Below are 12,858 nucleotides of genomic sequence, written 5' to 3'. Positions count from 1 at the left end.
TAGTCAGAAATAAACCGAGTTAGACTTAGTCTTAACAAGACAGCAGTAATTCTATTAGGTTTTGAGTAAATGATACCAAGTACTATTTGGACTTCCTGCTGACCTCGTGACATACAGCATTGTTGGCCACTTTTTAGGAGGAACGAGAGGTTCAATTCTAAGGAAGTCTGAGAAAGACCAATTGTCAGATGAGAACATCACCATCCTCCTAGTTACCAGGATTGTAACCTGACTCTGTCTCTCTCCCCTAAACATCCCATCTTCTGCCAAGTCCTTTGGATTAAAGCCTTACATAAATTCTCCTCTCCTCTTCTTTCCATTTAAAGTCAGCCTCCACTCGCCTTTCCTTCATATATTTTTCACCTCTCACCTGGTCCATTGCAGTATTCTCCAAATGAGCCTTCCTTCTCCAATCTATGGAACATGCCCAAATGATGTTCCTAAGACAGAGGACTGACCATGTCACCCCTTTTCAAAATCTCCCAGTTTATTATCTATCCTTACATAAACTCCTCAGCCTTGTACTTGGAGCCCTTCAAAGTCTACCTCCAAACATTGTTTTCCTTTGTGTTCCAATCATATGGGACTACAAGCTGTTGGTTGATCTAATCTTGATGTTTACCAATACTGTGCATAGGTCATCCCCCATGTCTGGGATATACTCTCTCCCTGCTGCCTTTAGGAATACTTACCTTTTTTTCCCCCTAAGGCTTAGTTCAGGTGCTATTTCCTCTATCAAGCCTTCCCTGTTTCTCCCAGTTAAGTGTGTTCTGTTCACATTTCCCTAAATCATCTTGCCATCTATCCCCATCATGGTATATCTTGTATTATACTTATCTGTGTGTATGTCATATCCTTTCCAATAGATTGGAAACTCCTTGAAGACAGGTAGTTAACATTATTATTTCTTACAACTTTTCTTTCCCCAGCACCTAGTAAAGTACCTGGTACTTAGTAGGTGATTAATTTAAATTTTTGTTTGTTGAACGATGCTCTGGAGAGAGAAACAAGAAGTGTTGATGCTGTCTTCAATAGGCACGCAATCACCTGGTTCCCCTTCCAGAACATCCATGAGTTGATCACCATTTCACCCCATTTGGAGAGCAGAGGATGGCCGGAGCCGTGGAGAGACTTGGAGGTTTGAAGAAGGGGAATGGAGGGAGCTTGTGAGAGGAGGCATCCATCTTCCTGTTACAGTGAGGTGCCATGATACGGTCGCTGGGCGTAGGGGGGAGTAAGGCAAAGGTCACCATTACCTTTTAGTTCTCTATTCAGCCTTTGTGGTTGGTATAGATCACAGCAGGAATAGAAATTATTCAAAGCAAATTTCTTCCTCTGTCAAATAAGTTTTGCCAACGCTCCCTGTCTGCCCCACATTGGTAGTAGAAAAGTCCAAACACCAGACTTCAAAAGTTACATCAGGGTTCCTCTAGGTCACTGGCAGAAGTCAAAAAAGTTCAAATAGCCTGAAGCAATCCAACTGATAACAAGCATATGGGAGTGTTACCTCAAATGAGATGACTAATAAGTACAGTAGTGGGATTACATCACAAGAGTACACTGGTGGTTCAGAAACCCTCCCTTTCCTGGCCTCCCTGTCATGCATATTCACCTGACTCTAACAGTCCCTTGGTATGCTCCTCAATTTTGTCCTAAGGATGGAAAATGCCATCCACATCTAGAGAAAGAACTCTGGAGTCTGAATGCAGAGTGAAGCAGATTTTTTTTTTCCTCATGGTTCCTCCCATTCATTCTAATTCTTCTATACGTGACTAATGTGAAAATGTTTAATAGGAATGTATACGTAGAGCCTATATCAGGGGAGAAAATTTAAAACTTATTTAAGTGAATGTTGAAAACATGTAATTGGTAAAAATATATTTTTAAAAAATGACTTGAGACCCCCATCCCATTGATGGTGAGGTAACCTGAGGGAGTTCATATCACACGTGTATCAGACAGACTTTGTTACAACTTATTTTTGCTATGCTGTTTGATTATCTGTCTTTTGCTTTGACCTTACATATATATCTTCTCACTGCCCTCGTAAAAAGAAGACATAGTATAAGAGATATTATTTTGAGCATTAAAGCAGGCTTTTGATGGAGCAAGTAGGGTGAGAAGTAAAATTGGAGATGTGGGAAAAGAGACTAAAATTTAGAATGACCACTGCCATGATAGTCTGAATTATCATCTCTTGTTATTACAGGTCCTTGTGTGGGATAGAGACTAAAATTCATGGCTTAGACCTCTCAGCATACCCAGCCCCATCACGTGATGAAAGCTTCCACCAGATTATTCAAAATTTGACTGCACACCTCTTTGATACAATTGCTACCAAGCGTTCCTAGTTCCAGGCATCTTAGAGACAAAGTAGTCTGCGCACTGGGAAATTCAAGTGAAATGAGAATCCTGACCTAATTCCAGTCATGACAATGTGCTTTTAGTCTCTAATTAAAAAAACAAACTACAAACTCTAACTCTAACTCTAAATGAACTATAACAAAATATAAAAACTATAGGTGATAATAACGGATCAGCAAAAAAAAATAGGAACCAATGAATAAATGAGTTCATTAAGGAGGCACCTTTAGAATGCACTTCACTATGAGAAATAATCAAGACGAGTATTAAAGGCAGGGGCCTTTTTGCTGATGGCAGAAATGTAGCCACTTCAGGGTTAAGTACTTCCTTGAGGTTTATTTAAGCTTCAAGGCATTTTGTAGCGTCTGAATCCAGTAGTAGCTGGCTGGACCATGATGGGAGTTGAAAAGGAAAAACAGAAAGCTCTTTACGTGTTTACCCTGACCTTCTAGAAAAACTCTGCAGTGCTTAAAAAAGTAGTGGAGCTATGTAGCTTGCATTCTTGACTAGGAAGGAGGTGAAAGGAATTATTACTTTGCCTTAACCTAATGAAGAACTGTGTGTGTGTGTGTGTGTGTGTGTGTGTGAGATGAATGAGTTTAAAAAATGTTTTTTAAAAAGTCTTGATACTTGCTTAGGTAGAGTGAAGCTTTTTCTAACAAAGATGTGTTGAGAAGTTCTTGTTAGCATGTTGGCCGCTCAAATTTTATCCTACAGTCTCCTAAAAGGGTGATGGTGAATACCTGTTTGCCATCCCTGAGCCCCCAAAGAGTTACAGTAGAAAATGGCAAGAGGGGCACCTGATGATAACTGTAGCATCTGCATGCATCAGCCTAGCCAAGAAGGATCAAGTGGTGTCTCTAGAGGCAGAGGGCAGTGGATGGAAATGGTGGAGCTCAGGGTATGGCAGCTACAGAAATAGTTAGGGACCAGGGAGCTGGAGGAGACAGGGCTGAAAATAAAGATCCACCTAATTGCTGGATGAGGGTAGGCAAGGCCACGAGTGGTGTCCTCACCATAACACAAATCGTACTTACCTTGGAGTGTTTTGAGTTTCCTTTCCCACAAACATGGGATCTCAGACACCATCTATTCCAGCTTATACCTGACCCCCCTCTACAAAATACCTGACCAGTGGCAATCATACCTTTTTTTTTTCTGAAGGCCTCCAGTGAGGGAAAAAAACGACTACCTCCTGAAGCACCCCTGTTCTATTTTTGAACAGCTACCATAGTTGGACAGTGTTTTTTACCTATACATCAGACCCAAATTTCTTCTGAAACTGTTCACAGAACAGCCCTTCAAATCAATGGAGACAACTAGCATGTCTCTTCTAAGTCTTTCCCAGGCTAAACATTCCCAGTCCCTTCACCTGATACTCATATGGCAGGAGGTTTCAAGGACTTGGATTATTCTGGTCATGCCTCTCTGGCTATTCCGTAACTTAACCCCTTCCTTTTTATAAAGTGATACACAAACTAAACTTGATATTCTAGATGTGGTTTGACCTCAACGGGCCTCTTTTAAAAAAAAATGCGAAAGTATCCTAACACTTATTATAGTGCATTTTATGCACCAGGTACGGTGCTAAGCATTTTACATTATCTCATTCAATCCTCATAACAAAGGGACCTTAGAAGCCATCAGGTTGAACCTTCTCATTTTAAGATGAGAGAATTGAGACTGAGAGAAGCTAAGTCACTTGCCCAAGGTCACACAGCTAATAAGTTTCTGAGGCAGGTTTTGAACTCAAGGTCTTTCTAAGCCCAGAATTCTATCTACTGTGCCATCTATCTGGGCTAGGTAGCTAGGCACCACAGTGGATAGAGCACTGGACCTGGAACAAGGAGGATCCAAGTTCAAATTTGACTTTTGACACTGGCTATGGGACCCTGGGCAAGCTACTCAAACTCTATTTGTCTCAGTTTCCTCAATTGTAAAATGGGGATAATAAGGGCCTCTGCCTCCCAGAGCTGTCATGAGGATCAAAGGAGATATTAGTAAAGAGCTTAGCATGATGCCTGGCACAAGGTAGGTGCTATAGAAATGCTTATTTCTCTTCCCCATCTATCTGCCTCAATCATGAGCAGAACAAGGTACTATTTCAAGTTTCTGTTTCCACTGTGCTGTTACACACAGTATGCCATCCAGAGTAGGCCAGGGGCTTTGTAACCTTTTCTGTGAGATGGACGCCTTCAGTAGTTTGATGAAACCTATGCATAGTATTTTTTAATGTACTAAATAGTATTTTATAAATGCATAAATGTATAAAAATTAATCTAATTATATTGTTAGAGTAATGAAAACTTTTTTTTTTAATTCACAGTCTACGGGTTAGGAACTCTTGCCAAACATACTTAACAAATTTTTGCTGAACTAAGTATTTTTTGTAGCATACTGTAATTCCACAGAAACTTCTTGCTCTGAAAATCCTTTTATATGATTAAAAGTCATCAAGGACCCCCCTCAAAGGGATTTATTTCTAATGATGTTTACCCTATTACAAATTAAAATGTCTTAGTAGAATTCCCTGAAGGGGTCTGGGGCAGGGGGAAGGGAGGGGAGGGGGGACTCTTAAAGAACTGCTGCTTTAATTTATTCAATTCCAAAAACACAAAGAGCCCACTAAGTGCAACATCCTCTGCCAAGTGAAACATATCTCACCCTCAATTCGAAACTAGGCGTTGTCGATTCTGTGACAAAGGTGCCTTTCATTTTTCTCAACAGTCTCTTTCTACTTGTCCCTGTTTCTCTTCAAAAAATGAATAGGAGCTCTAGCCTAACTCCCTGTCTTAAAAGAAAACAGGGTGCTCTTCTCTTTGTGCTTTGAGGTATAAGACACAGCCATAAATATATACCACTTACTACATTTTTAAAATTCCAGTACGTTTTTACAACCATGTAATTTCATGACAGCTGCTTTTTACAGTGACTGAATCTGTTTTCTTTTTCTCTCCGAAACCGTCTCCAAGTTTTCTATAGCCAAATACAATACTTTAGTAAGGGTGTGTCCAGTGCTGAACATAATTGGGGGTGGAGTTACCCTGTGGTTCTGCACATCCCACTTCCTAAAAGTTCTAATATCACACTTCTCTTACCAATAGCCCAGTACTGTTGGATCTTTTGGATCTTACTGGCACACATTCTGCATTTGCAACTTTTTTTCCTATGGGACGTTGTTTGACCCATTTGAAATTCATTGCATTTCAAATTCTCTACACACCATTCTAGCAGGTTGCAAAATTCTTTACTTCTTCTAAGAGTTGTCTGCTACTTCTAGCTCAGTAGCCATGAGGAGAGATGCCACATGGGTCCCGTCATTGAATGAATTTTAAATGTTTTCTCCTTCTATGAAAAAATGAATGTTTGAATGGATAGAGACTGGATCTATGATTCTACTGGTGTAGGAAACTCCCATGTGAGGAAAACCCCTTACTATTATAGATTAACAAGTGACTTGCCCAGCTACTCAGAATGTGAGAGGTAAAAGCTTGAACACAGGTCTTCCAGTGCTCAAATAAAAACACTAGACACCTTCTCCCTGATAACTACAGTTCTAATTCTCACTAATTCTGTTTACTACCAAATTTATTTATTTTTGTTCTTTCTCTTTTCCAATTTCCTTTTCAGGACCCAGAATTCTAGCTCCCCCTCCTATATTTCTACCCAGTTAAGTGTCAATGACATCCTTCTAGTTAGACCAAATGACTTATCAGTTCTCATGTGAATCAATCTCACTGAAGCATTCGGCACTACTCTTTATGCTTAGCTTCCAGGAAACTTTCTTCTCTTGAATTCTGTGACACTGAACTTATCACATTTCATTCCCTGCTTCTCCTCCTGTCTCTTTTGAAAGCTCTTTTCCCCCACCTTTTAAATGAATCTTTTCCAAAGGTCCCTCTTTGATTTTCTTCCCATCCTCTCCCTTGGCCAATTTTAACTTCTGTGGCTCCAATTCCATGACTACCTTTGGGTAGATGACTCAAAAATCCTAAGTGTAGGCAAACCGTGATCTCTTTTCTGAACCCAAGATCTATACCTCTAACTGCTTTTAGGTCACCTCCACCCAGATGTCTGATCAACAACTCAAACCTGGTATGTCCCAAACTCATCTATCTTTCCCTCCAGATCCAATTCTTTTGATGTCAGTATTTTCACATGTGGCAGCACCATTCATTTGGTCTTCCATGTTTGTAATCTCACCTTTGACTTTTCCATCTTCACCAATCACTTACCAAGTTCTGTTGATTCTACCTTCACACCTTTTGAATTAAATCCTGCTTCATGACTGCAGATGAAAAAAATACTCACTAGATTTGGGATCAACTAATCTGGGCTCAAGTTAGCTATCTGGCACCTGTGAGACCTTAGCCAAGTCATTTAACCTCTGGGCCCCATTATCTTCATCTATGTCAGTAGCTCAAAAGAAACATGAGATGTATAAATGTAAAGACATCTTCATTCTGAATGTCCATGTGGACTATTTGTGCCCAACCTGTGGTAAAGCCTTCCAAGCACATACTGGTGTGATCAACAGTTGGACACAGTGAACCTTGACCTCAACATAATGATGTCATCTTGGTCTTCTTTGAGCATGAAAGACAACAACCAGATAACCCCCTTCATCTATAAAATGAGGGGGCTCAATTAGATGTCTTCTAAGGTGCATTTCAGCCCTAAATCTATGATCTTGCTTCCATCCTAGCAAACGACGTCATTAAACAACTGTCCAGTTTGCTGCAATATCCTCCTTATAATCTGCTTCCATTCCTCTTATCAATAGAATAATACTCTTTAGCCACAGATGTGCTCAAAATTATTTAAAGACTGCTTCTGAGTGCCCAGAAAAGTTCAAATTCCTTTGGCATTCCAGGCCCTCCACAATATCAATTGTCTTCTCTATCTTTCTAGCCTTACCTTGTATTACTGCCTCCACACACTGTGGTCACATGATTCCTTATTTCTGGAATCCTTCCTTCCCCCAACCCCCCTTCACCTGTGGAAATCCTGCCCATTAAGACACAATTCCAAAGTCACCTACTCTAGGAAGTCTCCTGAGATTCCCCTGGTTACTAATGTTCCTCTCTAGGAAGACTGTAATGCATTTTCAACAAGCATTTATTAAGAGCCTACTATGTGCCAGGCAATGGGAATACATATAAAATGAAAATTCTCTTCCTTAAGGAGTTTACAATGTAAAGCTAGCATGTAAAACTGTGGCATTATAGTGATTTACGTCTTCTCTTCTCTACCAGACTTTAAACTTGTGAGGGTAGAGACTACAGGCTTAGCCCAGAAGCTACCACTGTATACACTGTGGGTCCTTAACAAATGTTTATCACCTTGTGTATAGTTTGATGTTGGTTGAATTGACTTTTAAATATGCCAACACTTTTATGAATGTGAAGAGAGAGCTTGGACATCACCCACTTACCTGGGTAGGTCTTGGCTGAACTAGCGTAGCGTCTGTGGGAATGTGGCTGACTGTGAGATACTTTTAAAATAGGAGTATGTGTATGGAAGGAAAGAAGGAGGAGAAGAAGATAACTATTTAAGTACCTACTTTACTTCAGGCACTACACTAAGCACTTTATAAACACCTCATCTCATTTGATCCTCACAACAAACCTGGGAGGTAGGTGTTACTATTATTCTCATTTGATAGTTGAGGAAACTGAGGTAGAGGTTAAGTGGCTTGCCCAGTGTCACATAGCCAGTTAATATCTGAAACTGAATTTGAACTCGGGGCTTCCTGACTCTAGGTCCAGTGCTCAAATCTTCTGCACCCCCAACAAGCCTCAAATTATGATGCTTTAATATAAGTGAAACAGGAAATTGCCTGAGAACTGGTGATACCCCACGAAGGCATGAGGGACCTGTGCATACAAGAGGAGGAAGGAGAGAGACAAAGAATAGGATGATGAATGAAAGAAAGGACCGAAGGTCAAAACAGAGAGTGGGATGGAGAATCTAAGGTCCAGAATGTAGGAGCAAGGAATGGAGTCTGCTGGAAAACTGAAAAAGCAGGAAGAAAAGGAACACGAGAGGGAAAAACAGATTATATAGAATGCTTTAAGAAAAAGAATAGGACCTGGAGAGGGAAAACAGTGATAGCAAATGAATGTCTAGTGTCAAAATTGTCAGCCTACTTTGTGAGGGAGATGGTCACAAGAGTAAAATTCTGAGCATCAACAGAAAGGGTAGACATGGGGCCCAAACAAGAAATTACTTAGTCACCCAGAGACAGTAACGAGATAGATACAGCTGCTCAATCCAGAAGCTGGGGAAGGGGAGAGGGGAAAGAGTTATGTGGATTAGCTCCAAGTTATATAATTAAAAAGCTCTGGCCTAGGAAAGAGGTTAGTGGAATAAGATAAATGGCACCTGGAGGGGACTGTGCCTAATTTCTATCCCCAACCCATCTGCTGTGATGGCAAATGGGGAGGCTGAGAATTTTTCACCTTCATTAAAGCTGTCTGAAAAACACTAAACCATAACTCAAGAGATGTCTCCCATGTTTATAGTTTGTGCCCTAATACTTCGTTGTGCTAGAGAAAAAAGGTAGTGGTATGCCTCCACAGGGATGAGAGATGACAGATTATCACTGGAAAGTCAAGAAGGAGATCCCTGGGCTGTGGCATCAAAAAAAGAAGCTGGCACCACCCAAAAGACAAGATAGAAAATCCCTAGGCTAGGTATCATTTCATCATAAAAGAGAAGTAATGTGGGAAAAGTGACTTTCTCTTTTTGGAAGATTTCTGAAAGGAAGCCATATCCTCTTTCTGATAGCACACCTAATCAACATATATTTTTTCCTATTTTCAGTCCTGAAAAGACTGTCTTATCTAACACGTAAAACAAACAAATGAAATACAAGGTTCAGTCGAGTATGTGTAATGACTTCCACTGGTCCTGGAGAAGAAAAGAACGCCCTCCCTCTTTCTGGTTGAGAAGTGGGAGGACTATATGGAAGGTTGCATACACTGTCAGAAGGGGTTACAGTTATTAGTTTTAATTATTTTTCTTTTCGTAAGGGAGGATTCATCTTTTCGGTTAGCACATACACAAATTACTGTGATGTAAAACAACTGGTAAATAAGACTTTAACATCTAGGGGCAGAGATTTGGGCTTGGCCCTGCGCTATTCACATTTCTGTCAATGACTTAGATAAGAGCAGAGATGACATGTCTATAAAATGTACAGATGACCCAAAGCTGTGAGGCACCACAGAGACCCCACATAACAGTCAGGATTCAAAAAGACCTAGATAGATTAGGACATTGGGCCTTGATGAAAATCAATTCTAACATCAGCTTACCATTTTTCTAGGATGAAAACTCTCATTTGCCAAGGCTTAAAGATATTCGTTGACTTGCCCGTGGTCAACTGGGGCTGAAACTCAATACCAGATCTCTTGACTTCAACATCAATGCTCTTTCCCGACAGCCCTTCTCACCTCCTAAGTACTATACTGAAGACCTTGAGGCAATTCAGCCCAATTCAACTCAAATAGCACGACGTTTGTCCTGACACCTAATAATCCCAGACTACATAGTCCTTCACTATCACAGTGTTCTCTTTCTCAGTTCTCTGCCAAATCACTTAACTGTTGTACTGGTTATCTCTGGATAATGAGGAGGCACAACATGCTTTTCTGCCTCCTGAAATCCCAAAACTTGTTGCTCTGCACTATCAGTGCTAAGGAAAAAGGAGCGTTACCACCTAGACATGCTACCTTCTCTGAGAAGCCTTCCCTCTGTTGATTATTCCCAATTCATCCTGAAGATATCTTGCTTGTGCATAGTTGTTGTCATTAGAATTAGGAGCTCCTTGAGGGTAAGGGCCGTTTTTGTTTATATTTGTATTCCAGTGGTCACCTGGCACATAGTAGGTGCTTAATCAATGCTTAAACTGACTGATATGTAATACAAACCCATTCATAACTGCACATGTGAATAGCTTGTAAATATGACAGTACAATCCAAGACAATGAGATTCTAAGGAGGTCTCACTTCATGCAAGATGGTCCAAAGCCCACTTTCGGGCCTTGTAAGACAAGAATTCTGGAACCCAAGTGTGCTGATGCATGGGTTATCCATGAAGACATCCAGGAAGCAATCAGGAGTTCATCAAAAGTAACTTAAGAGTCAAAACACAACAAACAATCTTTATTCCTTTGAAATGCATTTATGTAAAAATGTATTGAGATGGATTAAAGATTCAGGACACATAATTTGTACTTAGCACATACACTGAAGATCAAAAAACAACTGCTAAAAAGAACATTTATAAACAATTTAAAAAAACCAAGAGTTGTAGATGATCAATGCTAACTCTAATAAGAGTGGGTCAAGTTTTTCCCTTGCTGAACAGGCATGTACAAAAATCATTAACTGCTGTATTTAACCTAAAATTGATCAAATATAGAAGATCTCAAGACATTTTTTTTTAAAAATCAGGGCAGCCCTGATTGCAATGAAAATGTCACAAAGAATGGCACTAGAGTTTCTTGATTTTATAAAAGGGTGAAATGAATATGGTTTGAGTTTTGTCGTTTTAAGGGACCAGAGGGAAAGAATATCGCTTTATTTTGCTCAGTTTAAAGCAGGAGCTAGATTAAGGCAAGAAGGTGGTTTCAGATACAGATTTCACCTCAAAGCAGCAAAGAGGGTGGCTTCAGGAGCTTCTGACAAGGGAGTGGAACACACCTGACCCTGTACCCTGGCACAACTACACAAAAGTTACCCCATCCCAGTGTACATATTAATTTCATCAGATTCTCCAAATGCATTGTAGATGGCAATGGTTTACCTTTTGAGAGAGTCCAAGCAGAAAAAATGATACATTCTACCAATCCTTAGTTTGTATTCAGAATTATCTTTAAAAAAATCAGGCAAGATAGCAGCACCCATCATTAAGGCATTATTTTAAATGATTTATAGCAGCAACAACTACCCCTAGGGATAGCATGTGGTTATTATTAGTACAATCAATAAATCAAAAGTAGTGATTGATGCTCTGCAAGACGCAAAATGTTTAGGCTCCTCTAGAATATCTTCCAGTAAATTCCATGAAGATTTTAAATCCTTCCAGGAAAAAAAAAGGTCTTCGTCTCAGAAAGGGGATACTGCCTTTTTCATTACAGAGCTATGGTCCAGATCGGTGATTTCATCAGGATACAGAGCTCCTGGTGAGGGATTTCATCTAGCAATGCAGGCTGCCAACCTGCTTGGCCATTTAGAGTCTGACAGTGAGGCCTTGAGCCCCAAAAGGTGAAGCAGTTGGCCCAGCCAGCAGATATCAGAGGCAGGGCTTCAAACTCAGGTCTTTCTGGCTCCAAGGCTATACTTCTCTCTCTCCACCATGCTACATCGCTTCTCATGTAAGAGTCAGAATATTCTTTTTCACCTGAAACCTCAACCTGGCAGCAACATTTAAAAATAAAAATACAAAACCCCTGGCTTTGGATAGATCAGAAAGCCATCTAGTCCAACCCCTAACCCTTTTACAGATGAGGAAACTAGAGTAACTCAGAGGGAAACAATCACATGACTAGCAAGTGGCAAACGTAGCATAAGCGTTCCTTGACTCTTCAGCCCAGGAGTCTTTTCATTCTACATGCTCTTATACCAATCCTTCCTAGCTTTGCTTAGTTCCATCAATTAAATAACAAAGATACATATATCTATATTTGCTGCACAATAAAAATAAACATACACTTTTACTTCCAAATTTAAAATTGGAACAACAAAAATTATTCCTGAGCCTTGAACTACCTTCATTTTATTTGGAATGTGGTAAACAGTGATTGATGACTAGCTACCATGGGCTATTTTCAGATATTTATAAAAAGGCCAAAAAGAACTTTCAAGACCATCAAGAAAGGCCAATCCAATATAAGCTACAGGCATTATTATTTTTTTTTACAAAACAAACTCAGGTAATGCAAAGACAGACAATGTTCATGGCATGTGATGACACTAAGATGATCAGGGAGATCTGAAGAGTTTCAAAGAGCTGTCATAAGTTTATCTTGATACATCAAACTCATACTTTGTATTCCTCCTAAATTCTTCTGGTTCTGGTTGTGGACATAATGCAAACTGTGGTCATCGTCACTTGTGGGTGGTTTCCAGTGTGACCTGTCATCCTGAAATGAGGGCCTGGGCCATCGGCATAGTTAATGGTTAGTGAAGGATGAAAACATAGAACTATGGGTGAAACTATACAAGATGGTAACAAATGCTTTAGAAATTTTACTCAAAACAATGAGATGGAAATGATGAGACGTACTCTTCAGCAGGATGCATTAAGCATCTTCATCACCTTCCTCCCCCCATTTCAGGTATTTTGTGGGGAAATCAGATGAGAACTGTGAATAAAATCCCAAATTCACAAGTGGGTAAAAAAATTCGTTTGTGGATATTATAGGTCATACCCATTAGGAAGCTCACTGGGCAGAACAAGCAGTAATATACATAAAGGCCTCTCCC

The 12,858-nt window shown here is 40.0% G+C and overlaps 1 protein-coding gene across 1 annotated transcript in view; it reads right to left on the bottom strand.

The window, feature by feature from the left end:
• Nucleotides 1–10,505: 10,505 nt before the first annotated feature.
• EPB41L4B (erythrocyte membrane protein band 4.1 like 4B) overlaps nt 10,506–12,858 on the bottom strand; it is a 151,125-nt gene continuing 148,772 nt past the window's right edge. The window contains exon 16 of the mRNA XM_072596705.1: nt 10,506–12,528. Within this exon, the coding sequence (XP_072452806.1) occupies nt 12,375–12,528 (154 nt within the window). The 3' untranslated portion in view covers nt 10,506–12,374. The remainder of the gene's footprint in view (nt 12,529–12,858) is intronic.

The sequence above is a fragment of the Notamacropus eugenii genome, chromosome 3 (assembly GCF_028372415.1).
Source record: "Notamacropus eugenii isolate mMacEug1 chromosome 3, mMacEug1.pri_v2, whole genome shotgun sequence".
In the NCBI taxonomy this organism is placed as follows: domain Eukaryota; kingdom Metazoa; phylum Chordata; class Mammalia; order Diprotodontia; family Macropodidae; genus Notamacropus; species Notamacropus eugenii.
Note: the sequence above shows the minus strand (reverse complement) of the source record. Positions and strands in the feature narration are given on the sequence as shown.